This window comes from Metarhizium acridum, assembly GCF_019434415.1.
Source record: "Metarhizium acridum strain ARSEF 324 chromosome Unknown scaffold_13, whole genome shotgun sequence".
Taxonomy (NCBI): Eukaryota; Fungi; Ascomycota; class Sordariomycetes; order Hypocreales; family Clavicipitaceae; genus Metarhizium; species Metarhizium acridum.
Window position 1 is genome coordinate 1289538 of NW_027094016.1, and position 25682 is coordinate 1315219.

Below are 25682 nucleotides of genomic sequence, written 5' to 3' on the forward strand. Positions count from 1 at the left end.
GCATCTCTGTATTTTCTACCAAATAACTATACGCCCGCAAAGTGGCATTTCATTATTCCCAGTAGCTTAAGCTGATTTCTTTCCATCCAACGCAGTACTGCCAGTACATACCTAAAGACATCAATGTCTTCAACAAGATGTGGTCACAACCAAGCATTAGAATTCACTCTTGCGATCGTACGATACTTCTTTTTTTTTTTCTTACTTTTGATCTTTTTTCTTTTTTGGTAAGTTATCCGGAGAGGTCCTCCCGGGTCAACGTCTATTTCCAAGTAGTTTCTATGAAAATGAGATAAAGATGCCTAATGAGTGCCAGCTTTTGGTCCTCCATGCTCCCGGATTGGTTATTTGGGCTTTGTTAACAACAACACCATATTCTCCCTTCTCCTCCTACTTTTTGTTCCTAATCTTTGAAGAAAGGTGACAGATAGGAGGCTGCTCGTTTCGCCATGTCAGTCTAGCAAAGCCTTCAATTTCAATCAATCCTCTCCACGTCAAACCAAGAATAGACAGAGAATAGTAAAACTATACAAACAAGAAGTACAGTGTCAGCCCCTACAAACAGGCCGGAATGTGGTAAACGCCTTTTCCCAACGCGCTAGTTTGCATTGTTGCCAATGCTAAAATCGACCCAATCCTCCAAATTCATGAACAAAGAAAACGCCCCGTCTTGTGGTATGCATCCAATGGCGCATTTCGCATCGCCCATTAATTTTATGTAACACACTGGATAAAGCAGTAACCGCCAAACAAGAAAAGCTCATCAGCATGCTCACGCAACATTTCGTTATTCGCTGTCTCTTTCCTCATTTCAGCTCTGCGATACTGGCCAACTTAAAAGGCCTGACCCTGGTATGGAGCATAATTGGGGACTTGACCATGGTTGTATTGTCCCTGTGGAGGTAAGCCGGATGACGGAGGGCCAAGAGGTCGAGAAGGGTTGCCTCCAGGGCCTCCATGTGGAGGTGGAGGCGGGCCACTGCCTCCGCGTCCAGCGCCAGGATACGGCGGATGGGGGCTAGGAGTCCTGACACCCATCGCTCCAGGTCCTCCCACTCCAAGATTACCGCCGTACTGTGGCGAGTTTGCTGCGGCTCGATGGACGTACTGATCTGGTGTCAGCGCTCTTGCTCCGGATCCTGGTCCTGATCCTGATCCCGACGTAGTATAGGTACCCGCGGGCTGCCAAGCCATAGTTCTTTGGCCGGAGTCCACGGGTTCCTGTCTCCCATGACCTGGCCGGGGTGCGTGAGCATTCGAGTTCGACTCCGGGTAGTAACCTGGCGGTTGACTACGCATTGAAGGTTCGACAGGTCCTGGGACTTGTTTCCGCGGCACCGCCGACGCACCGTAATTAACGGTAGGGCCAAAATTTACTTCTGGGATATTGAATTCCGAATTCTGTAACGGAGGTTCTCCACCTCCTACAGTCTTCAACACGCCGGCACGAGGTCGATCTTCGTCGCGAGTACCATGTGAACCGTCAAATCCGGGGCCTTGGTTGTGAGATGGCGGGGCTGGCCTTGCATCATATCCAGGTACGGGGCCGCGATACGGGTCAGAGGTATAGTGATCAATGATGTGATCGGGAGTGATGCTGTTGGTCTGTCGTGGAACTGGTTTTCGATGGGGATTGCCGGGAGGGCCACCCCGGCCGCCCCCGGGACCACCAGGCGGCGGCGGCCCGCCTGGTGCAGGTCGATAGTTACCATACTGGCCAGGGGGACCGTTTGGTGGTCCTTGACCTGGATGGGGCCGTCCGCGCCCATAAGGCCCAGGCGGTCCGGGGGGACCAGGTGGAGATCGAGCTTGGTCTGGTCGAAAGCCTTGCTGCGGAGGATTAGGTGATCGTGGCGGGCCTGATCCTGGAGGATAGGGAGATCGACGCCCTTCCGAGGTGCCAGGACGTGAATTGGGATTCTGGCCGTGGGGACTGGGAGGCCCCATGGGTCCCACGGGGCCTCTTGATCGCTGGTTTGGAATGTCTAGGTTTGGAAGGGTTGGGGCCGGCAGGTTCGTGGCAGGTGGTTGTCCCGGGTCTCCTGAGTTGGGGGCTTCATGAAGATTGCCCGAATTAGCGTAAGTTCCTAGTGAGTGGTCATGCGAGTATACCGCGGGTCCACGGAGCGCACCATCCTCACCATCTCTGTAGCTGGCGGGTGTACGACCGCCTTGCATGTCGGTTTCCATGCCACCAGCCGTGGCCATTTGGGCAAGTGTCGAGCTTGACAGCCGACTATTCGCTCGCCGGAGCTCAGGGGAGTGATACGGGTTGCTGGTGGGTCTAGCTTGCGATCCATGATTGAAGGCTGGAGGGCTTGAAACTGGCTCAGGAGTCTGAAGACTTCTCATGGCTTCCAGATTATGCATGGGAGGAGGCGGAGATGCACCTAGCTCTTCATCAGAGCTTGCAGGCTCGTGAGACATTTGACCGGCAGGGCCTCCACCATGGAAAGGCTGGTGCCGTGGTGGTGAGCCATCAGCTCGGGCATCATGTTGTTGCGTGCCACCAAGATTTGGGTCTGATACGTTACGCATATGGTTAGGCTCACGACCCGGCTGCAGCTGCTTGCCTACGTTAGTATGAAAGACCCGTAGAAGCAGGGGTAACAATGCGCGCTAATGACGGTGCATGAGATTCAAGGCATACCGAGTTGCCATCATCAGCAAACCCAACCCTGGGTCTACCTCCACTGCCAAAGCTAAGTCTTGCACTGGAACGACTCGCACTACGAGAATGAGATCTAGAACCGTCTTCCAATGCATTCATCCGTGTGCCGGTAGCGTCCTTGAGTCGCTTGCGCCACTCTCGTTCTGACCATGACGTACTGCCTTCTTCCAGAATCAGCGTCGAAACGTCGAGGATCTCAAGATATCCGTAGCGCTTGTGTTTGGGCATGGCAAACATGAGCGATCGCGGATCAAGAACGCTTGCGACCAATCTGCCGGGTCGGCCATACAGACCAAAGGAGTCCCAGGTAGGGAATAAGAAACGAAGCAGCATCTCAAAGCCGCTGACGGCCGGATGAACCTCGGGCATGATGAAGATGAAGCCTTCAGTAGCTGAGGGCGGGTCAGAGTGGACGGTAACGCGGCCTTCAATTTTGAGCAGGGTTGAAGCGTCAATCAAAGATTTTGCCTGGGGGATAAATCGCATAGGCCGAGTATGCATCGGTAACGGTGGCAATCGGTTGAGCCTTCTTCTGCTTTTTCCCGTCCTTTCTGGAATCATAGAATTTGATATCTCCCTTGAGAACAGGGACGTGAGACCGGTCATAGGCAGACCTCTTTTTGAGTTCCTTCTGTTGCTTCTGGTATTCCTTCTCATCCGGGGGTGAAATAACACACCAGCAGCGACGCCACGGCACACCGGCACCGAAGCGGACTCTGACCCACTGCTCCGACTTCATACGTGATCTCTCCATGATAACATTGATGTTGTTGAGTGATTTTCCCTTGGCCGCAATCAAGGCGCCGGTGTAAGCCTCCTGTAACGTTGAGTGCTCGAACATGGCAAGACGAATTCCTGCCGTCCACTGTATCAGAGAGTGGTGTGAGTTGAAGTGGAGAAGATATCGATTTCTGCCCGCAGTAGATATGCTCAGAATGTTTTGTAATGGCTGCTCATCGTTGGAACGAGTAGGAAGTGATTCGATCTACAACGCAGCGTACAGGTTAGACTAGACAATTGGGTAGTCGGGATGGGTTTGAAACTTGGGCATTCCCACAGCCGAGGCCAACGTACCATCTTGATTGAAGCGTCCGTGAGATTGATAAACTTTGGCAGGACCTCGCCGTCCTCGCCGGCCGCATCAAGTTCGGCGGCATCCCACAACGACAAGACTGTGCCGACAAGCTGTGCAAAACATTCGGTCCAAGTTCGGTCCAAGTTTGGTTTGCCCTCTGTGCAACAATTAGTTAGTCAACCGTTCTGGTCTTGGCGCCACCAAGCCTGTCCAATGTGTTGGTGAGAGAGCATGGTTATTGGGCAAGGGGGCCGGAGAGAGGAGATGTGTTCCCGTACGTGTGTTTTGATCGTCGAGTTTCAAAAAGTAGCCTTCCTGATACAGTTTGTTGGAGTGGCTGTTGAGCAGCGTGAAGATGGGCTGGAGCTCAGGAATAGTGTCTTCGTTGATGTCCATGACGGGCGGCTGGTAGGTCTGAACCATGGACAGTGGTCGCGATGAACTGCGCTGACGTCGGGGAGGAGTGTCGTTTGGGGAGCCTTCTGGCGGAGTTCCATAGTCCGGCCGTGACGGCGGCGTGACAGGTCGGCGGACAGCGTCGATGTTGCGATCTAGTTGAGGGAAGGGATCGGAAACGTGGTGCTGCTTCTTCTTGAGGCCCACGGAGAGGTCGTTGGGGGGCGACGATGATGGCGATGGGGTCTTGGCGCCAGCGGAGAAGTGGGACATAAAAGACAAAACTGTTCAGCGGCGACGTCGATGGACGCAGGAGTCAGCACACACAACATTGGACATTGAATGGGAGGATGGGATGTGATGAAGGAGACGGGCGAGAGGAGGGCAAGCGGCTAGGTACAAGTAATAGCAGTACCAGGGGTGGATGAAGCACAGCCAACATTGGACTCAATACTGCAAGTGGACTGGTCCTCCGTACTCCGTACTACATGCACATGTGTGCTTGGGATGGGACGGTCCCTGGGTGACGATTGATTCTCGGGCCTCCGTCGTGTGCTAAAGTGCGGTGCATTCGCGACGCCTCAATGAATGGCCAGCGATCAGACGGACATGGAACACAAGCAACATTGATGGACTGTCAAGTGCAGGAAGCCCGTGTTCCGCCAGGCCCAGAGGGGGAAAGGGGTCTGGCCAACTGGTATTATTGGCATATTGGCCGCAGCTCGCCGAAGCGACCAAGCCAACTAGCGGCTGGGCCTGGCTCGGATGCCGTCAACTGGTAGCACTGAAATTGCGCCCCCCCAGTCCTGGGCGTCACTGGGCGGGCTCTGGGCATACGGCTGACGTCTGTTCCGGTGGGACAAGACGCCGAACCAGGACAATACCCGACAGGAACAGAATGCTCGCATGCTCAATCAACGTGAACAAGGTGACCAGCATGCTCCAGACTGCGCCAGATTGGGCATCATGCGCGGGGGCAAGGGTAGGGGTGCACTGCAGACAGCGTCCTTGCGCCCAGCCCTGGCCGTCGTGCCCGTCATGGCCCGTCATGGGCGTCATGGTCGGGAACAAGTGACAAATTCGGGGCCACAATGCGAGCGATGTGGGCTGAAGAACTACTACCTAGGTGGTAGGTAGGTATGTATGTACTGTAGCCAGCCCTTGGCTTGCTGAAAATACTCGACATGTAATAATTTGGACTGTTTGGGATTGGGCTCTGTGGGCTCGGGCTTGAGACTATAGACTAATACCGACTGAGACTGCGGCGCACTGCACTGCAGATTGCCCTCGCCGGGCCTTGGCTCCATGGCTGGCGCTGTCGACTTGGCGACTTGGCGACTTGTGGATATTGGCTGGAATGGAGAGACAAAATAGGGAGAGAGTGTACAAACCTCGATTGCGCCCCATCTTGATTGATTGCTGCCCCTACCCAGGCTTGTCGTAAATCACCAACGGGGAGAGAAGCGGGAAATACCCTGGAGGTGGACCGGTCAACTCGGTCAAGTTGCGCACTTGTGAATGCGCCGGACCCTTCGGGCAGTGCAGTGCAGTGCAGAGCAAATTTGTTTGGCGATAGAGCAAATGACAGCCGTCCAGATAATAAAACGAAAACGCCGCAGTGAATTCCAATGCCGCTAGGAATTGCTCTTTGAAAAAGGCCCTCGTTGCTGCCGTCGTCGTCAGTGGCTGCGTCGCCAAGTCCGAGCTGTTATTTGCCTTCAAATGTTGTATGGGATTTTGGTGGTCTGGGCCTGGCAGGGTCTTCAGTCTTGGTCTCAGGTCCGTCCAGGTCCGGGGATTATTACTTTGGAAACAAAGCTCGGCAGCGTTCCAGGACAACGAAAACAAACACAGCAATGAAAAAAGAAAAAAGAAATCAAAGCCAACCCAAACAGGGCGGTGGGCGTTTCTTGGAGGTAGTGGGAGTAGTAGTAGTCGTCCTTTGAAGCGTGGAACCAAGGCGGTCGAAAACCAAGGCTTAGAAGTGAGAGAAAAATCCGCTCACTTTCCGTAGGCCGAGTCGTCTTTCACAACGGCAATAAGTAGCTAGAGCTCGGTAGAGTGGTGTGCGCGGAACAGTCGGAGGCCACTTGAGTAGCTTGCAGGCATGACAGGCCCGAGGTGAAGCCCAAGACTTTTTTTTTGTCTTGTTGTTTTTACGTTGTCGTCGTCGTCGTCGTCGTCGTCTGGTGCTCGAAGCAACCGCCACTTGCTCGATGTAAGTATTGGTGCGAAGAAGAGGGTGCGAAATATCCAAGGGTAAAGGGGAGGGGAGAAAAGACATGGGAAAGGACAGCAGAATAAAAAGAATGGACAATGAAACCAGACGTCCTGGCACTTACCAAAAGAGAAGCCAAAGAATGTATGCTGGGCTGTAGCTTCGCTTTTAACAGGTTTTCTTTTTGTTGAGCTTTTTCTTTTTTTAACTGCATCCAAGGCAATAGGAGGCAATGGAGTCAAGCCAAAAGGCACGTATAGCAAGATGAAAGCAATATCCAAAATTAGCCTGCACCTAGACGAAAGACTCAAATTTCGCTTTGTTTAAGCCGTTGCACTTGGGCGAAAGAAAATGCGACGGGCTTGCACGCTACTATGCAGGTTATTTAGCTCGGGGCCGCCGGCGCCAAATGCGGTTGTTATGACTTGGGCTTTTGGTCTCAAAGAAGATTTCAAAGGCCCGAGTGAATAACCTGGCAACAGTGAATCGTCAAGGAAAAGTCATGCACGTCAAATACATGCAGCCGGGGTTGCGATGGTGCTTCCGCCACACAAAAGGATGTCAAGCCAACGACGTAATTAATGAAAGGCCCGCCAAACAGGGTTTTTGGTTGTATTCCACGCGATGCAATTGTCGATCATCCGAGTTCGATCTGGCGGGCGGGCGGCACAGCCTGTTGGTCCTAGATTCCTAGATTCCCAGATTCCTAGACACACCGAGGAAATCGTTGAGGCTCCGGCCGAGCCTATTGGTTTGAACCTTGTTGAAGCGTCGCAGCCAACGGCACCCAGAACGTCCGAGAGGAGAGAGGTTAGGCGTGCAACTTTAAAAATGGGAGGCTGTTGGTGTATATAATGGCAGCAATGACTACTCTGGCCTGCAGCGGGTGATGTGCGAGGGAAGGATGCGGTGAATGGGATGGAATCGTATCGGAACCTATATCCGAGCGACGGCCCTTGGGAAACAAAATGCACATAAATGAACCATCTCGAAACGAGAAAGTTCAAAACGACATGCCGTCTCCATGGGGAGGGGCCAGGCGCTTCTAAATAAACGCGCATATCTATCCCCCATCTTCGCCCCCATCCCATCATCCCATCCTATCCGTTGTCGCCCAGCGATGCCAGTTGACCGTGTCGTGTCTGAGGCGTCTCATGATCCCCCCTTCCCGACGAGACCGAGTCACGGCCATCCTACACCCTGCCGTGGGCGTTGTCTCCTCCAAGGCTCAAGGCTCCAGGCGAGCTGCACACACCACGCAGACTCGTCGCCAATCCATCCAAATGCAGTCGGCGGCTGGGCTTCGACAAAGCCACCACCCATCTGCTGGGTCCGCGTGCCTATCAGATGCACCTCGGCGGGTTTCCTGCTCTCACTCGTCCGCGAGAGGGTTGAGAGGGTACGAACCATCAAGCTCTCGGCGCCAATGGTGCATGATTACACCGGCTGGGCCAAGACATGGGGCCTCTTGGTGACGGTGGGTTTAATAATAGCGTACCGCTTCGCAGATGGTGCGAATCCAAGTTCCACCAGCGGTTGTTTCCAACATACAACATATCTGAACTGATTCATCAGTCTAATCCGTCCACTTGTATTAGTTTAGGTATTTCCGGTGTCTCCGTCGGTTTTCATCTCCTCCGTACTACATGCGCAGACGATGAGACCATGATGACACGACGCCGGCTTATTGGGTGTTCCGTAACCACTTTAACCAGCCATAGCACCACGGAGTAGCCGCCAACTTGTCCATGACCAAAGAGAACGGTGCTCTGTGTTACGACGAGGTCAGCGGCATGCAATGAATTAATTGGCTCAAGCAAGTGTGGTTGAGTTCCGGCGGTAGGCCATGGGTGAGGGCAACTCAGCCACACCTCTTGTCAATATTCGCTCTAGGTTACGGAGCACCCAATCCGCTTGGCATGTGTTGAATCGTTCGCGGTGCAATGCTGGGCAATCAATCGACCTGCCAAGTCCAAAACTGTGACATTGCGTGGACTAATCCCCAAACCAACCCCCTTCTAACATGCTTACCACCTAGCGTAGCTCGGAAACAAACACAGTGTCCAGATATGCGTATGCCGACGACTTCGCCTGGCCGCCCCGGCCGGAATTGTCTGGATATTGCAACTTACATCCATACACTGCCGTGAGCCGGCCAAGCCAAGAGCCAAGCGCCAAGCGCACCAGACCATTGTGCCCCAGCCTGCTGGGGTAAGCTCTCCTCACTAGGGCGATACGCCTGCAGTCTGGTTCAGCTTAGCAGCGGTGCGCAGAGCCATGACTCCAGCACGCATTGCGGATACGAGAGGCCGGACAGAAGCAGGGGGGCTGAAGGGCTGCCCAGGCGGTCAAGTCCTACAAAGATAGGGCGGAGACATGTTGCAGAGCTTGCGCGGCACTTCCATTCATCCAAATCGACGACAACGGAGCCGGCAAGGCGGGGAAAGACACCATGCGCTTGGCATTTGGCCAAGGCCGTTCGTTGCTGAGACACATGACGATAAGTCAAGTTCTTGTCATGCTCGATACAATCCATGGTGGTGGGAATACTACGTACTACCAGACACTCTGCACTGCATTAGCGCCATGCCCAGGAACAGGTAATTCTCGAATCTTAGGCTTTGGTGCTGCCAAGTCTGCCTGTTGTGCATGTGGACGGCAAATACGGAGTACGGGCTACAGAGTACTCTCTGGCGCGTCCTCGAACACCAACACCGGCCTGTCGCAATCTTGATTTGCTGTCAGCCCACCGAGTACGGAGTACGGGGTAGATTACAGTCCGTACAAGGTGGAAGGGAAGGGAAGGGGCGGGCGGTTGGTGCCGGAGATGGACCAACCACTCTGAGTACTCATTTGACGTCATCGCCACATGCACCTCATGAGGGTTGAGCAAATGGACGACGGTCCTGCCGTGCAATGTCGGCGCCTATGTCAAGTTGGTGAATTGCCCGTCATCGCCATCATACGCTCAATACGCTATGAGCTGCATCATGTCGCCTTCTGGCCTTGTGCTAGTTGCCAGTCTGAGATGGCTGCCGTCCTTGCCTGCACAATCTGACTGTGTAGAATGATGGCTAGCATTGGACCACGCCGGGTATGGGGTCCGCGTCACCTAGTTATTAACCGGTATTGCGACGAACCGATGCTGAATATTTCGGTGTGTAGTCTCAGTGGGCTGCTGTGTGGCTCTCCAGACTTTGATACACGAACATCGCCTATCGCAAATACCGCCACACGTCGGAGCAATACTCTCGCAATTCAACATGGAATTAGTAGGGACCATGCCCAATGAAAACATAGCGATGCTAATCGTGACAGAATCCTGGCTTATTTGCATGGCTCTTGAAACATAGGTCCATCATGGGATAGGGTAGCCTCCTTTTTTTTCACCCATCATGTACCTAGATAATTACTTATGTGTAGTGTGGTTCTTTCTTCGCCAGCGGGGGGGGGAGGGAAAAGGGGAGTTGTCGGTCTTACACCAATCCCATGTGTATGCGTGTTGTAGTTGGGAGTCGGGAACATCGTATTGTCAAGTCGCTGCATCGAAGCTGCACATTTCAGAGGTGCACCTGATAATCGTGCCACTCGGAAAACTCCGCTAGTAATGCGGGCACTTTTGATCTGAGCAGGACAGGACAAATTGTCGGACAAGCCCAGCTGGTAACTTCCCCTCAACAAACCTAGCGTGGAACGTGCTGTGTTCCACTCGACACTGAAAGCACATTTCCAAGACCTTCCTGAGGCTGACGGGAGGCCCGACTCGACCAATCGCGGCGTCACGTGCAGACATTCTACATCCTTCAACACCACGACGAAGCACCAGACGAATACTAATTCCTGGATGTGTCAACACATCGACATCAACCGAGAGAGATTGCCGCAGAGGCCGCGGTGAGCGACCCGACCGGGTCAACGCCCGAGTTCCATAGTTGGAATGCGCACGTCACACTTTCCAACGCCCGTCGCCATTTCGAGATCTTTATCGCGACCGCGACAGCGCCAGCTTCAGGACCCGCTATGGCGGGGCCGTTACGAAAGACGATATTCGGCAGACTCATCTCCAGAGACGTCTGGTCGAAAAAAGAAGCTATCGAAATTGCCCTTTCGATTCGAAACGGGCATTGGGCTATTCGCTAAGCGGCAACCGAGACCCTTTCCCCCGCCCTTCACGTCGCCTCCGTCGGCGTCCTTCTCCGATCCTCTAAGCACCCATCATCGAAGTCGCGATCGACGGGGGGCATTTGTAAATGGAGAACTCATAAAGGGCCTAACAAATGGGGATGATGCGGTCTATGCAAGCGATTTCTTTATCTGCGCGAACGATGGGGTCGGGGCCTGGGCGATGCGACCACGCGGCCATGCTGGGTAAGATCCTTGCCCTGCACTCACCGTGTTCATGACAACTAACATACTGCGGCAGTCTGTGGTCGCGATTAATCTTACACTTTTGGGTGGCAGCTGTTGAAGAAGATGTCCTTCGATCCTTATCCTCCGATACACCGCATATGCCCGATCCCAAGTCTATGCTTCAGTCGGCGTATGAGCGGACACTTGATGCCACGGTCCCTCTCGATTGGCAAGGAACTACCACTGTATGCGGTGCCCAATTGCACTATAGAGCCTCGGGCGACAACCCATCAGTAAATCCATTGCCGCTGCTGCTCGTTACAAACCTCGGAGACTGCCAAGTGATGGTCCTTCGCCCGCGAAACAAGGAGGTCATTTTCAAGACCAAGGAACAGTGGCATTGGTTCGACTGTCCCAGGCAGCTTGGAACCAACAGCCCTGATACACCCAAGGACAATGCTGTCGTGGATACTATAGACTTGGAAGTCGGAGATGTGGTACTAGCGATGAGCGACGGCGTCATTGATAATTTATGGGAGCATGAAATCGTTGAGTCGGTTGTAAAGAGCATTAAAAGCTGGGAGTCGGGAAAAGGAGGAGAGTTGAAAGAAGATAGAAAAGGTGGCCGTAATGGCGGGATGAAGGTGGCAGCGGATGAGCTCGTCGCTGCAGCTAGAGTGATCGCGATGGATCCATTTGCAGAGAGTCCATTTATGGAGCAGGCTATTGAAGAAGGCTTGGCCAGTGAAGGAGGTATGTTTCTTTATTAAACCTTTTATTCCGACACCCCTAGCGATACATGTACTTACGATATATTACCTGCAGGGAAACTGGATGACATTAGTGTGGTTGCTGCCTTGTGCGTTGAGAACAAGTGACGACGGAACTATCTGCATTGGATTTTGTCTGGTTAATGCATGCAACCAATGATTGAGTCATTGTGACCAACTCTGGCGTCTGTCTATCTAGTCGGCGAGAGTTGTTCTCTTAGTTATGGATTTGAACTTGAGCGATGTTGGTACTGCTACTTTTCGAATTATTCAAAGCTTCTGGCCTGGACTACAGTTTTCATTGTTCATAGTACCAGACCACTTGTAGCAAGTAACAATGGGGTGCACCAACTCCCCTGGACTTCCACATGTCCATTAGTGTGGGGCTGAAATTGATCTCGGATGGCTTTTGCGCTTGGCCAGGATTGGGGGGTTGGCGGCTCCTACCTTATCGCACGTGCAGACCCTGGGTCCGCCGCCGATAAGAAATTTATTTTGGAGAGCTTACGAAGAGAGTCTCTTTAGCAGGGTCTAGATATATATGCTTTAGATTTCATCGCACTAGCCCATATCGCCATTCCCAATCGTGTCTCTTGTATCCGTCAAACATGAGGGGGAAACGATCCAAACAGTATCGCAAGCTCATGGAGCGATATTGTATGACCTTTGGTTTTCGGGAGCCGTACCAAGTTCTAGGTAGGTATCCGTGGTTCAGCTTCTTGCCTCAACGACTTGCTAACATTGTGCCCAGTGGACGCCGAAATGGTCCAAGATTCCTGCCGGTTCAAGATGGAATTGGAGCCGGCCTTGCAAAGAACAGCCCATGGAAAAGTCAAGCCAAGTATGCGCCCTCTTTTCGCTAATCTTTAGGCCACTCGTTTCAGCTCCCTGACCGAAATTCAGTGATTACACAATGCGAAATTAGGAAGCTCTACGCGCGGAAGAATGAACCTGGTATCAGCGAAGCCATAGAGGTAGCCAAGACTTGCGAGAGACGACGTTGCGGCCATCATCCCGATGAGTACCCCGAGCCGTTGAGTACGCTGGAGTGCCTTCAGTCTGTCATAGATCCCAAGGATACGGGCGAGAATAAGCACCGGTATGTTGTGGCAAGCCAGAACCTGGATTTACGGCGCATGTTGCGCGGAGTCCGAGGAGTGCCTTTAATATACATCAAGAGAAGTGTCATGATTATGGAGCCAATGTCCGATGAGAGCGTTCGACTCCGAGCCCGAGAAGAGCGTAGCAAGTTTAGGGCGGGACTGAAACCAACAATCGGGAAGAGAAAGAGAGCAGAAAGGGACGATGGCGGCGAAGAAGATGACGACGATGGAAATGTGATGGCAACTGACAAAGGCACCGAGCCGAAGCCGCCGGCGAAGAAGTCCAAGCGCCCTGGTCCGAAGGGGCCCAATCCCCTGTCGGTGAAGAAGAAAGCTAAAAAGCAGACTGACGGGACGAGCAAACCAAAGAAGACGGCCAAGACGGCCGAGACGGAGGAAAAGTCGGGTGAAGCGCCGGCTAAGCGGAAGAGAAAGAGAAAGTCCAAGTCGACGAATGCTGACTCGGCAGGCGAAGGCGGCTCGGGCGAGACCAATGCGCCTCAGACTGTCTCAAATACCGATGAAGGCTGAAATTATGGAAGACACTGAAAAAGGGAGTTATATTGCGTGGCTATGGTTTACAGTGTTGATAAGGACTGGTGTGGGAAGACGGTTTCGTGCATTTGGCTTAGACATGCCAACATATGAGTGAGCATTTTGCAGGCGAGGCCAGTCAAAATTGAAAAATGGTTTCTCTATGTCCATGGGATCCGATGACTTTAATCAAATACTTCCCCCCGCCCCCCGCAAAAGAAGTGCAGTACACATACTGCTGCGGTTATGAAAGGTCGGTATGTTGAATACAACCTCACTGTTGAGACTTCACAGCATGCATTTCGATGGTGGAAAATTTCGAATTTTTTTTTGTGCAAAATGGTGATTGGTTATTAAACAAATGAAGTAATATATCCGGTTTGTAGTACGGAGTAATGCGTGCAGCCCCTAGTTCGGCTGGACCTCTGGCGATGATGAGCAGCGGTCCGGTGGTGGTGTAAAAGGGGGGCAGATTGCGTTGGACACCACTTGAGCAGTTGACAGGCGGCAGGATACCCCCATCATCCCCAGTCAGTTTGAGAAGAGGAGGCGCATTTGGAGTTGCTGCGAACTACTGCTGTTGACCCAAAATGCGGCTGGTTTTCACACTCGTACTCTGAAGCTGGTTTGGAAGAGATACTCCTGTCAGTCTCGTCTGCCCATGTCAGCCAGTGCAGGTGCGCGATGTGGTGTCACAGTGGTTGAATGCGGCCCCAATTTCCGGCACCCACATCAAATTTGGTTCTCAAGGGTCAACCGGTGCCGTCACCTTGCAGCAGCTAGTGCATTCCTGGCAGCATCATCTCATTTTGATGACCAGACACCAACAGTCCCAGACCGGGGGCAGCGCGTCCCTGGGGCCCGCCTATTGCACTTGACCGTACAGTCATTTGACGCGCCCCGCAGTGAGCAGCCGATGGCCTGCGAGCTTCAGTCAGAGGTCTGGTGGAATGGAAAGGGGACCTCTGGATTTTTTTTTAATCTTCTTGACAACCTGGCGCAATTGGCATCAATTGATATGTACGGAGTATTACGGTACGGAATACATACCAAGTCTGTCCCTTATGTTAGTACCTTCGAGGCCTGCAACCCGGCCCTGTCACTGACTGCGTGGACCTCCATTTTCCTCCCTGCCAACCCGCCTTTCAAATTTATATGCCACCAACGTCTGATCTCAGCCAACTCCGCCACCGCCTTCTTGCCAAACGGGGCTCCTACAAAAGACGTCACACCTTATCTTTATCACGTCCCATCCGTCCCCCAAGGAGCCTTGAAGTGTTGGATGTGGACGTGGTACGGAGTAGAGAGACAAACGAGATTCGGTCTCTTTGTTCTGTTTCTGTTTGTGGGACAACGCAACAATGGTTAGCAACAAGGACGTTGTGCCTGACGACGCTACCGCCCAAAAGGCGTCACAAGCTCCTGTCCCTACGCCGGCCCAGCTTGAAACCGACGATTTTGGCCTGCCGATTCGACGTTATATAGCCCCGACTAACGATGCGACACTGCCGAAGCCTGACGTGGGGGTCGGCAATGTGACAACCACCTCGGAAACAGCAGACAAAGTGAATAATCAGACAAGGGATCCAGACTCGCCTACTCCTGAGCCGGAACTGAAGGACCAAAAGCCATCCACCTCATCCGCAGGCTCAAAGGATAGCAACCGCGCAGCGGAGAGTGGTAGTGAGAGCGACGATGCTCCCTTTGTGGATGCTCAGAGTGCGATGTTTGCAACTCCATCTATTGCGTCTACTCCCAAGCCTGCAGTTTTGACGTCCAGAGCACAAGCCCAAACTGCGGAGCCGGAGAAAGACGTCGAAGAGAAGCATCATATTTCGATGTCCACCCCTGCCGCGGGCCCGGACGAAACCGCTGCACGCGGTACGCAAACCCCAAAACCCGAGTCCGAAAAGGCCGACCCCGTTGCCAATGGCACAAAATCTTCTGTACCAGATGAGAAACAGGCTGAAGAAACTGCTACTAGATCGGAGCAGACTGACGAGAATCCCAAGATTTCACATACCCGAGATGTCAGTGCTGTTAGCATTGGTAGCGGCCCTCAACCCGGCCTCTCAGAGTTCTCACATCAGCAACTTTCCACGCAGCATCAAGATGAAAAGGAAGAGGACGATGGTGGTTGGCAAACTATGCCAGCGTTCGCTCCGTACGATATTTATGACGACGACAATCGGCTGATTGCGCGAGAACACAATGAGGAGGATGACGAGAAGTATGGTTATAGTGGCCTTGGAGGAGCTGGAAAGGGATACACTCGTGTTATAATGGATGAGGATGCCGAGTCTGCTACTAGCTTGGACGACAATACGCAATATCTGTTCCAGGAATCACGGAAAGGCACGGGTCTTGCGGATGACGAGGGCCGTGATGCTGTCGCTCAAATGCAAGCAACTAAGGACCTGTTGACCGAGGGCCAGAGAATAGCTTACGTTGGAGTGGTGCGCCTGGAGATTGCCAAAATGGTCAAGGAGGCGGAAGATTTGGAGGTTACCAAGAAGATAAAAAGGTTGGTCAATATGAGTGCCGAATCTGAGAAGATGTGGGGTCAGAAGATGATGATTCGCCTCTACTCTCACATGGATATCAGCGAGGCAGAACAGGTCATGATTGAGCAACTTGCTGAGCATGGTGTCATGCCCAAGGACCTGACACCAGCACTGCATGCCAACTCCAGAGTCCACAACCCCATGGCCGAGGACCGGACATCGGTCGACAGGAGCACCAGGTCAATTTCCAAGTCCCCTGGACCCCCGACTCCCAATGACGAGAAGCCAGCTGAGATGCCGCCACCGTACGAAAGCATCGACCATAGCGAAGTCCCAGACGCGCAGACACCCTCTCAGCTTCCCACAACCGAAAAAATTGATATTGACTTGCGTTGGACCGTTCTCTGCGATTTGTTTCTCATCTTGATTGCTGATTCAATATACGACGCCCGCTCCCGGGTGCTTCTGGAGCGTGTAGCCGACAGTCTGGAAATTTCCTGGATCGATATATGCAAATTTGAGAAGCGGGTCACCGATGCCTTGGAAATGCAACAAGCTGCTGAAAAGGAGAACTGGAACGAAGATCAACATATGGAATCTCGGAGGAAACAAGCACAAAAGAGAAGATACATGATGATGGGCCTCGCAACCGTTGGAGGTGGGTTGGTTATTGGATTGTCAGCTGGGTTGCTTGCACCTGTCATTGGAGCTGGCCTTGCTGCTGGTTTCACTACCATTGGCGTCACCGGCACGAGTAGTTTTCTGGCCGGAGCAGGTGGAGCTGCCATTATTACTTCATCCGCTGCTGCTTCAGGTAGTTTGATTGGCGGTCGAGCTGCCAATCGACGAACAGGTGCGGTAAAGACGTTCGAGTACCGGCCGTTGCACAACAACAAGCGAGTCAATCTCATCGTGACGGTATCTGGTTGGCTGACAGGAAAAGTGGACGACGTTCGCTTACCCTTCAGTACTGTGGATTCTGTCATGGGGGACATCTATTCCGTGTTGTGGGAGCCGGAAATGCTGCGAAGCATGGGTGACACGATTAATATTTTAGCTACAGAGGTATGTATAGAAATTGCTCATACTCATCAATGGACGGGACACACGGGTGCTAATATGTACTCCCCAGGCCCTCACCCAAGGTTTACAGCAGATTTTGGGTAGCACCATTCTTATGAGTTTGATGGCCGCCTTGCAGCTCCCTATTGTCTTGACAAAGTTGTCATATCTAATCGACAACCCGTGGGCTGTCTCTCTTGATAGAGCCACGGCCGCGGGCCTGATTCTGGCTGACTCACTCATGGACCGCAGTCTGGGGACGCGACCAATCACCCTTGTTGGATATTCTCTAGGCGCTAGGGTCATCTTCTCCTGCCTGCAGGAGCTCGCCAAGCGCGGCGCGTACGGGCTGGTACAAAATATCTACCTCTTTGGCTCGCCCATCGTTGTTAAGAAAGAAGAATTTATCCGTGCAAGGACTGTTGTATCAGGACGCTTTGTAAATGGCTATAATCGCAACGACTGGATTCTTGGATACCTTTTCCGACTAACCAACGGCGGCATTCGTAGAGTCGCCGGACTGGCTCCCGTCGAGGCGCCTTGGGTGGAGAACATAGATGTTACAGAAGAGGTACCGGGCCATATGCAATATCGAACAGCGATGCCTACCCTCTTGATAAAATGTGGTTGGATAGTAGAGAGCGAAGAGTTCACTGAAATAGAGGACCCTGATCCTGACAATCACGAGGAGCGACAACGAGAACTTATCAACGAAATCGAAGAAGCTCGGAAGGAGCTAGAAAGGGAAGGGAAGGCCAAAAAGGGTAGTCGTTTCAGTCTCTTTGGACGCCGCAAGAAGGCCGATCGCCAGGAGTGGGAAGTGTACGAAGAGTCAGCTGCCAAGGGGGGCAAGGAAGACAGTAATAGCGGGAAAGTAGAAGACAAGATTGGCAACAATCACGGTGTTCTCTTCGATGTTGATGCTATTCGCGCTGAGTTGGCAAAAGAATCCCATGGAGACACCGACGTGGGGACGGCTCTTCAAGTCAAGGAGATTGAGTCGACTCTACCGCCTATGAAACTTGACTTTTCTCCTACTACACCGTCGCTTTCATCCCCAATAGCAGATGGTCGAAGTTCTCTGCGGGAGACGAGGAGCGCTGACATTCTCACTGTTGGGACGATGGGCTTTGGAAGCCCTCATGGATCGCGTGACCTGTCCCCATATCACACGAATATGCACGAGGAAGAAGTTCAGATGACGTTTGATACGTCATTTGACGACTCCGCACACACACATACGCAGGCTGCCTCATCAACCAACGGCGAGAGCAGGCTCACCCGTCCGGAAATGAAGAGTTCACAAACATTACCGAATATGACCATTTCAGATCCATGGGCAGATCCAGAGCACGAAGACTTTGGGAAAGAAAAGGAGATTTCAATGACTTTTGCATAATACAAGGACAACGGCCAGAGAAGGTTGGACCTACAACCTTGCGAGGAGTTTTTTCTTCTTCTTTTTTTCGTGTTTCCGGCGATCTATTGACCCAGCGACAACTGATTGCTTGATTGCCCTGGCGTTGGCATGGATAGATGTAACCGTCCACAGTCGGTTCGCGTTTATATTCGAATTATTTGCTTCTTTCATTGTGAGCTTTCTTGTTAATGGCTTCAGGCCGCATGAATGACATGGCATTTGCACACGAGAACATTAGATAATTATTCTGGCGGCGGACAAACTGATTGGATGGAAAGAATAGGGAGGGGAAGGAGTAGGACACCATATTAATCCTTGGAAGCATGAGTCGGATGAGAAGATAATGGGAATGACGGAGTTGATGATTGAAGAAGGCGTAGTTTCTAACATCTTTTCTTCTTTCACTGTATTATTTGGGGAGACAAATATATAAAGGTTGGCAACGTGATGTTTGAAATCCAAGCCCTTTACAGATGTGATGGTGGTCCATGCTTGCCTTGATGCAGACACTCGTGTAAGCGGTCTGAGGCTGAACAGGCGGGAGAGGCGGCAGGGAGACATGGGATATGTGACGCCGGATTACTTGGGACATTGTAGCAGTATGTACCAGGTATGTAATGGGGTTTTGGTGGCTCGAGATGATTTTTAAAGGAACACTGTCAGCTGGACAGGCGCAAGGGGATATGTGCACTGTATCGCCAACTGATTGACCACGTGATTGCAGTCTGCATCTGCATCCGGACGGGGATGAAAGAGCGGTTGACGAGCCAAGAGCCCCAGGATGGGAACCAGACCACCTCAAGCTTTCCCAAGCAGTGTGCGTTTTTTTCTACTCTACACGTCGCTTTGATGCAAAGGGCAATCTGTTTCCGCACAGGATTAAGTGTCTCTCATTCTTTTTTCTCGTGTTTATGAACCAGCCTCGCACAAAAGGCAAAGGCCACCAGTTGGACACAACACAACGCCGTGTTGTGTCTTTCTTGGGCTGGGTGGCTGGACTCATCCCTGTCAGCGGCAGTGGAGACATGCTGGTGTGTGGAGGGAGGCCATCACCAGTCTCATAGGCAGGTGAAGCACAGCCTGGTCATGCCATCCCACTCTGGCTGTCGTCTTTTTTTAGAGCACCGAAAGTGGATGGATGGAGACAACGTTGGGCGATGGATAATACGGAGTACTACGCAGAGTCGCCGAGTGGTTGATATTGTGCTTTGCAGGTGAGGAGTATCTCCTCGTCACATTGATGGTTCTTGAGGATCAAACCACTGATTTTGGGACACATGGACCCTAGATTTGCGAATATTGGCTGTACGTACTGTTGCGGAGTACTTTCGTGACTGGAATAGTATTTGCCTGCTGAGGCACTAGTGTCCTCCCTCAGCTTAACGGGATTTCTATCCTGGCGCCTGGATGGCGTTGGCCAGAATTGGAATTGCGCATCAATACGTCTGAGTCGTTTCTCGGTCTGGCCAACCAACTAGCCTCCTCCTCACTCGGACCCCAGGGAGGTATGCTCTCTGATCTGAATTTGGTATCCCTCTTTGTGGATGCCGAGGACTCACAACACAGCACAGCATGTGGCCCGTCATGCCTTACTACTCTGTGGAAGGACTCGTGTTTGTCTCTCGAAAACCAGCCAAATGGAACGCCTGACGAACCAGGGCGTTGATCGTCCCGTCTTACGCTTTTACAAGCCGCCCACCTCTTAGTTGGCGTTCTTTTCAGTCTGTTCTTTCTTTTCCTTCAATTCCTACACTTCACAAGGTGCAGTGTCCGCTTCCTCAACTGAGCATTGCTGTGGATGTTGGTTTTTCTTGGTGCTTTGCTCTGTTGTGGCAAATATCATTTGGACAAGTGTTGGAACAAGGCAAAAAGACGACGAGACACTTCATACATACATTATATGTATGTATGTACGATTAGCCCTCCAACAGCAACCTTCACCACTGGCCACATAAGCGCCCGAACCTGTCTGAGCCTTGGAACCGGCCTGTAACGCACGGAGAGCAAATCAACAATTTTGAGTTTCGAGTGACGAAAGCGACTTTCATTGGCCGGGTTTGAAGAGTCGGGAACATGGACATTCTTCCACACGGTGGAGGATCTCAAGACGGAGGCAGCAAAGAAAGTGACCTCAGGAGGGAGGCGGAGGCTTCCTTCAACTCTGCTACGCCGGTCGTAACCCAAACATTGGCAACCCCAAGCCCGTTGACGAGTTTAGAGCCTGGAGGAGCCCGCGGCCCTGACCAGGAGATTTTGTTCGGAGACTTCCTCTCGCAGCGGCCCATGTCGTTGCGCACTTTGTCCTCCCTTGATGGCAATCCCGAAAGCTTCTTCCTCTCATGGACCATGAACAACGACAGCGGGACCAGTGCCGACATCAACTGGATTGCATGGGTTGCTAGATCTACCATGATCTCAAGTGAAGCTGACCAAGTTATCGTCGACAACATCATAATCAACCCAAATATGTCTGCCGTGAACCGCGAGCGCAAATTCTTATCCGACGACTGTAAGTTTTGTATCTCTGCCAATCCAACCTTCAACCGATTTGTCTGTTATCACATCTACACAATCTGTCTGCCCGTCTCATGATCGTGAGACATATTTGTACAACGCTCCCTCCCTCCCTCTTCTTCCTGCCCCTGCCAACACGAAGAATGGGCAACTTGAAACACACGCTGACAGGAGGCCTACAGCTAATGGCCAGAAGGGAGTCACCATTCATTATGGACGTTGGTTAGATTCATTAAAGAATGGCAAGGACACAGGCCAAACGCTGGAAGGCGTCGCATTGCCAGCGGGCAAACGCCTAGCTTCTGACACCGACTTCATGAGGCTCCAGATATCGTGGACTAAACGCAGCACCCGAGAGAGCAAGATATCAAACTCCGGTGTTTTTTTTATGAAACCCCCAGTTGGGCTAGGCCTTGAGCCTTTTTGGCGTGATAATGTCACCGGCTATGAGGAGAAGGCGGGAACAAACGGAGGCGTGGCTACGAGCATGACGCATATCAGTAGCTCACCCACTTCCACCGATCCTCCAGACACAAACGGCGGACCAACATCGGCCGGGAATCCAGATAGCAGGGGGCTCTCGACCGGAGCTATTGCGGGCATAGTCATCGCTAGTGCCATAGCCGTAGCTCTCGTTGCCGGCCTCGCATGGTTCTTCCTCCGCCGACGCCGTAACCGTAACGAGCCTCAATTTGATCCCCAGTACAAGAACGCTCCGTTCATGGAGCACAAGGCTGCCTCTGCAACACAAGTCGTGGACTCTCACCGGTCTGGGCTTTCCGGAGACAGCGGACGCCAGGATTATATCACGCACAACAACAACACCAGCCCGGTCGGCATTGCGTATGGTGGGCAAGACCAGTCATCGCATGACCACACCGGCAGTTTCACCAACCTTCACGATACTGGTATATCCAACGGCCCTGAAAACTATCCAGGCCACAATCCCGACCCTACCGCAACCGCTGCCGCCCGCGGCATGCAAGAACACCAGCACGGCGCGGATACAGACTCGGGCAGAGAGGACCCGGCACATCCTCACATCACGCTGCCCATACCCTCCCGAATTCGTCATCTTGTGGAACCACATCACACAAACGACGATCTCCGCCGCCTCCTTGCCGAAGAAGATCATCTTGATGAAGAGATTGCGCGTGGGTCCTAGAAATACCTTTGGCAATATCTATAAAATGCTCGAGTTCGACTTGATTCGGTGCTGTTTTTATTTTTTTTTATTGCAAATTACAATGAAAGCCATATATAGCGGAGAAATCCCACTTTCCACTACACGGAGGTCACGGGATGAGATGTTCTCGTTGCCTTCAGTAGGCACCGTCTCATTTTTGTAAGTCATGCAAGGTGGATGCGCCGGGAGTTGAGGTTGGGTGTGCGATATGAAATGAAACGAAACGAAACGGAATAAAAATCTGTTGAGGAATTTTCGGCCTGAGCGCAGTCATCGCAATTGATGCCATTCGTTAAAGATATGTATGTAGTGTAACTTACCGGTGGGCTTTACCTTTACAAGTGCTGTCTGTGGATGTGATGCGTTGGATTGGACGGGAAACGTGTGCGGAAGTGGCGTTTTGAGCCCTTTGCCATGCTACTATACGGTCCAGAGGAATTGAGCAGGAATACTCGGGGTCTGACTGGAGACTTTGGCTTTGCAATGTGAGCGGATCCAAGGAACCCACGATGCTGTTGTATATTGTAGCAGTAGGTGCGGTGGCACAGGAAGAGATGTGAAAGATGCATCATGGGATTCCACCCTGTTGATGCGGTTCCTACTCGGGCCTTTCTTCATCGTTGTATTGACATTACCCGTGTAACCGTGATGCGTAGCATGAACAAGTCCTGTATTCCAGCCACTACAGAGAACACCACGCACCAAGAAGCGGCGCTGCAATTTCATCCATTCCTATAATACACCTCATCCAGCCAGTTGAACATGCCGGCTCCCAAACCAGTCACGTATAGGCAATGCGACAAGTCCCCTTGCGCCTCCTCCCCCCGTTCCAAGTCCGCCTCACATCGAATTTACCACGTACACTCTGTACTCGCCCCTTCCTACGCACCTCAGTTTCGCGAAAACCACCGTCCGGCCAGGTTTGTCGCAATGCTGCCGGCCAAATTCGTGGTGCCCAATGCACTGCCCGCCAAGTTGGAAGCCTGGCTGAACTTGTCGCATCTCGAAAAGGCAAGAGTGTTCATAATTGTCAAAACAAGGGCGATGACTGTAATGCCGTGTCAGCCATGATACTATTTTTCTCTGTCTCCCTCCATGCGTCGACCACGGAGGTAGTTGAAAAAAAAAAGCCAAGCTACAGAGAGAAAGAAGCGGGCGAAGGATAAAAGGACAGCACTTACTAACAAGAGGCAGCCACAAGAACTGCAACCTAACAATGGCCAAGACGGCCAGCAGAATCCACAGCAGAGGCTGCACGTACAGCGACAGCCAGAAGAACCTGCTGTCGGTGGCGTTGACAACCTTTGTGCCGGGCTCGCTCGACTCAAAGACCCATTTGGACTCGCCGGTCTGGGGGTCGACTTCGTTCCACCACCGGAGGCCGACGAGGCGCCGGCCGGCGATGTTCTTGAGGTAGTAGAAGTCTGCGGCGAGGAGGAGGATGGTGATGATGAAGATCATGATCCTGAGAAATGGCAGCGTTAGCCTCCACGTCCTGTCGCAGACAAGCGGTTGGCCGAGCCCCGGGGGGGAAGGGGGTGCGTTGGATTTCAGACGTACATGCTTGCCGTGACCCAGAGACCAAAGAAATACACCAGCACGCTCGCTGCCAATTCGTAAGCCTACATGGTGATCTGTCATGGGGCGAAGGGAGGACCCGACGTACATATTCGAAAGGCCAAGAAGGTCAGTAGTGTTATGGGGTGCGAACTCAACCGCCAGCTGAGTGTTCCTGGTAACAGCTGCTGCTGCTGCTGCCGCTCCACATCCATGGTGCCGGTATTACAGTCTGTAGCGGGGAGGATGGTAGGTGTAAGGGGGGGGATGTTGCGCTTTGGATGCGCAAGAGGTGTTGGCTTCTCACGGGAGCGAGAGTAGGTGGGTGCGGACGATGCGAGCAGATAGCTTCGGTGGAGGTTGCGATGTGGCGATGGCAGAGGAGGCCGGGTATGCGGCGCGTACGGCTTGATGGTGGAGGGCAGTCGTGTTGGTTACGACCGCATGCCTGGAGCTTGCGTACGAATTCGTGGTGTTGACAGGCGACATGTGGCATTTGCCTTGGGCCAGCCAGCCAGGCACAAGTCAGAGGATCCCAATGTACGGACCCACGCCAGCTTTGGACGAGCGGTGCCAGGGGCTGCAAGCACTCTGGGCTGTCGACCCCAGGAGATGAGTTGATCCGGCCCGCAGACCCAAAAAGGTACAAGCTTCATGTACCCCGTTACCTTGTTCAATTGATCGACAGGCAAAGCATCTTGATGATTCCAGGTTCTGGATGGCGGTAATAACGCCGTCTTCTCAATACACCTCCAACTACGGAGTATGCTGGCTTCCTCCCCAGATATGTGGAACCGGGCCCCAGGAATAACTTACGCTATATTGAAATGCAAGACTGAGCTTTAGTTTCCATGCTGTCTGCTGCTGTTTCAACACCTGCTCACTTACATCAAGTAACCGCCGGCTATCCAGACTCAAACGTCTCATCATCATGGCCGCCGCGGCAGCGAGGTCAACGACCATCCTCCGCCGGTCTCTTCTCTACGGTCAGCCCGCCTACCATCTACCAGACCCCGTCGTCGTCGTCGTATTAAAACTAATTTCTCATAGTCCCCGCCTCATCGCAAAAGATGCTCACCAAGTCCCTGGGCCTCACCTCGGACAACGTGACCTACGACCTAGAGGACTCGGTCACACCGTCTCTCAAACCACAGGCCCGTCAACAGCTCAAAGCGCACATTTCGTCCCTGAAATCCCGCCCTTGGTCCATTTCCGAGCTCGCAGTCCGCGTCAACGCCGTCTCCACCGCCTCTGCCCTCGACGACCTGACGGCTCTCTCCGCAGCGCCGCTCGTCGATGCCATTGTCGTGCCCAAAGTTGAGTCGGCCGCCGACCTGACGTTTGTCTCCGACGTCCTGCGCCACGTCGCCCCGGAGAGGCACGCCGCCGACTCGAGCAACCCCATCAAGATTATTGCCCTGATCGAGTCGGCCCGCGCCGTCATGGACCTCGCCAGCATCTGCCGTGCCTCCCCCTATCTGAGCGGCCTGATATTCGCAGCCGAGGATTTCGCCCTCGACCTGTCCATCACGAGGACACCGTCTCTGACCGAGTTTCTGTATGCGCGCTCCGCAATTGTCACTGCCGCCAGGGCCGCCGCCCTGCCCAGCGCCATCGATCTGGTGTGCACGTCGTACCGCGGCGAGGAGGGCATCAGGAGACTTGCCGAGGAATGCGCGGGGGGCAAGTCGATGGGGTTCAACGGCAAGCAGTGCATACACCCTGACCAAGTGGGAACGGTGCAGAAGCTGTTTGCGCCGAGCCAGGATGAGGTCGACTGGGCGATGCGCGTGGTTATTGCGGACGAGAAAGCCGCAGCCGGGGGGAGGGGAGCCTGGACGTTGGATGGCAAGATGATTGATGCTCCGGTTGTTGGAAAGGCTCGAGCCGTCGTTGCCAAAGCCGAGCGGTGCGGATTCGACGTTCCTGGTCTGAGGAGCAAGTGGAATAACCAGGAACCCGAATAAATGAAACAAACGCACCCAAGTACAGCAAACGAAATTCAACACAACAAAGTTTTCATCCTTTTTTTTTTTCCCCACATGGCCCAGCGTATGCTAAATCATGGGCGACTCTTGGAAGAGAGGGACATCAGACCAAGCACACACATTGACCCCGGGTCCGTACCTGGGGCGCGGAAAGCTCGTGTGTGAAGTTGAGGTTGAGGTTGAACTCAACTACCCAAGTCGTAGGCTCGGCATATACCGGGTAACGACCCCGTAATAGGCTCAGCATGACCCCATCGCAACACTCAGAACCCGATTGAAAATCGTTTCGTGCCCTCTTGTATTGCACCAGTTGCGTCAGATGCCCCAATGAGAA

The 25682-nt window shown here is 52.8% G+C and overlaps 9 protein-coding genes across 10 annotated transcripts; 5 read left to right on the top strand and 4 right to left on the bottom strand.

Moving 5' to 3' along the window:
• Nucleotides 1-834: 834 nt before the first annotated feature.
• Nucleotides 835-2538, bottom strand: J3458_002995 (uncharacterized protein; the record flags this gene model as incomplete). The annotated part of the gene is made up of 1 exon (XM_066117513.1): nt 835-2538. One exon carries the CDS (start codon nt 2536-2538, stop codon nt 835-837), a length of 1704 nt encoding a protein of 567 aa, XP_065977299.1.
• A 40-nt stretch (nt 2539-2578) lies between these two features.
• Nucleotides 2579-3040, bottom strand: J3458_002996 (uncharacterized protein; the record flags this gene model as incomplete). The annotated part of the gene is made up of 1 exon (XM_066117514.1): nt 2579-3040. One exon carries the CDS (start codon nt 3038-3040, stop codon nt 2579-2581), a length of 462 nt encoding a protein of 153 aa, XP_065977300.1.
• An 82-nt stretch (nt 3041-3122) lies between these two features.
• On the bottom strand, nt 3123-4415 carry J3458_002997 (uncharacterized protein; the record flags this gene model as incomplete). Its single annotated transcript, XM_007811322.2, has 3 exons — nt 3123-3656; nt 3746-3903; nt 4025-4415. The coding sequence occupies 3 exons, from the start codon at nt 4413-4415 to the stop codon at nt 3123-3125; spliced, it is 1083 nt and encodes a 360-aa protein (XP_007809513.2).
• A 4816-nt stretch (nt 4416-9231) lies between these two features.
• On the top strand, nt 9232-12050 carry J3458_002998 (uncharacterized protein). Of its 2 annotated transcripts, XM_066117515.1 has the most exons (3): nt 9232-10728; nt 10784-11463; nt 11536-12050. In XM_066117515.1, the coding sequence occupies exons 1-3, from the start codon at nt 10298-10300 to the stop codon at nt 11586-11588; spliced, it is 1164 nt and encodes a 387-aa protein (XP_065977301.1). In that variant the 5' UTR covers nt 9232-10297; the 3' UTR covers nt 11589-12050. The 2 variants fall into 2 exon arrangements, with proteins under 2 accessions (XP_065977301.1, XP_065977302.1); XM_066117516.1 differs by having other exon boundaries at nt 10784-12050.
• On the top strand, nt 11436-13797 carry J3458_002999 (uncharacterized protein). The gene is made up of 4 exons (XM_066117517.1): nt 11436-11463; nt 11536-12176; nt 12232-12321; nt 12384-13797. Exons 2-4 carry the CDS (start codon nt 12089-12091, stop codon nt 13112-13114), a joined length of 909 nt encoding a protein of 302 aa, XP_065977303.1. The 5' UTR covers nt 11436-11463; nt 11536-12088; the 3' UTR covers nt 13115-13797.
• A 304-nt stretch (nt 13798-14101) lies between these two features.
• J3458_003000 (uncharacterized protein) lies at nt 14102-18679 on the top strand. The gene is made up of 2 exons (XM_007811897.2): nt 14102-16686; nt 16754-18679. The coding sequence occupies exons 1-2, from the start codon at nt 14479-14481 to the stop codon at nt 18080-18082; spliced, it is 3537 nt and encodes a 1178-aa protein (XP_007810088.2). The 5' UTR covers nt 14102-14478; the 3' UTR covers nt 18083-18679.
• A 1497-nt stretch (nt 18680-20176) lies between these two features.
• J3458_003001 (uncharacterized protein) lies at nt 20177-21782 on the top strand (the record flags this gene model as incomplete). Its single annotated transcript, XM_007811898.2, has 2 exons — nt 20177-20612; nt 20800-21782. 2 exons carry the CDS (start codon nt 20177-20179, stop codon nt 21780-21782), a joined length of 1419 nt encoding a protein of 472 aa, XP_007810089.2.
• Nucleotides 21783-22693: 911 nt separating this feature from the next.
• TVP23_1 (Golgi apparatus membrane protein tvp23) lies at nt 22694-23575 on the bottom strand (the record flags this gene model as incomplete). Its single annotated transcript, XM_066117518.1, has 4 exons — nt 22694-22851; nt 22985-23268; nt 23364-23409; nt 23470-23575. The coding sequence occupies 4 exons, from the start codon at nt 23573-23575 to the stop codon at nt 22694-22696; spliced, it is 594 nt and encodes a 197-aa protein (XP_065977304.1).
• A 515-nt stretch (nt 23576-24090) lies between these two features.
• J3458_003003 (uncharacterized protein) lies at nt 24091-25639 on the top strand. Its single transcript, XM_007811900.2, has 2 exons — nt 24091-24346; nt 24411-25639. Exons 1-2 carry the CDS (start codon nt 24292-24294, stop codon nt 25325-25327), a joined length of 972 nt encoding a protein of 323 aa, XP_007810091.2. The 5' UTR covers nt 24091-24291; the 3' UTR covers nt 25328-25639.
• The last annotated feature ends 43 nt before the right edge of the window (nt 25640-25682 follow it).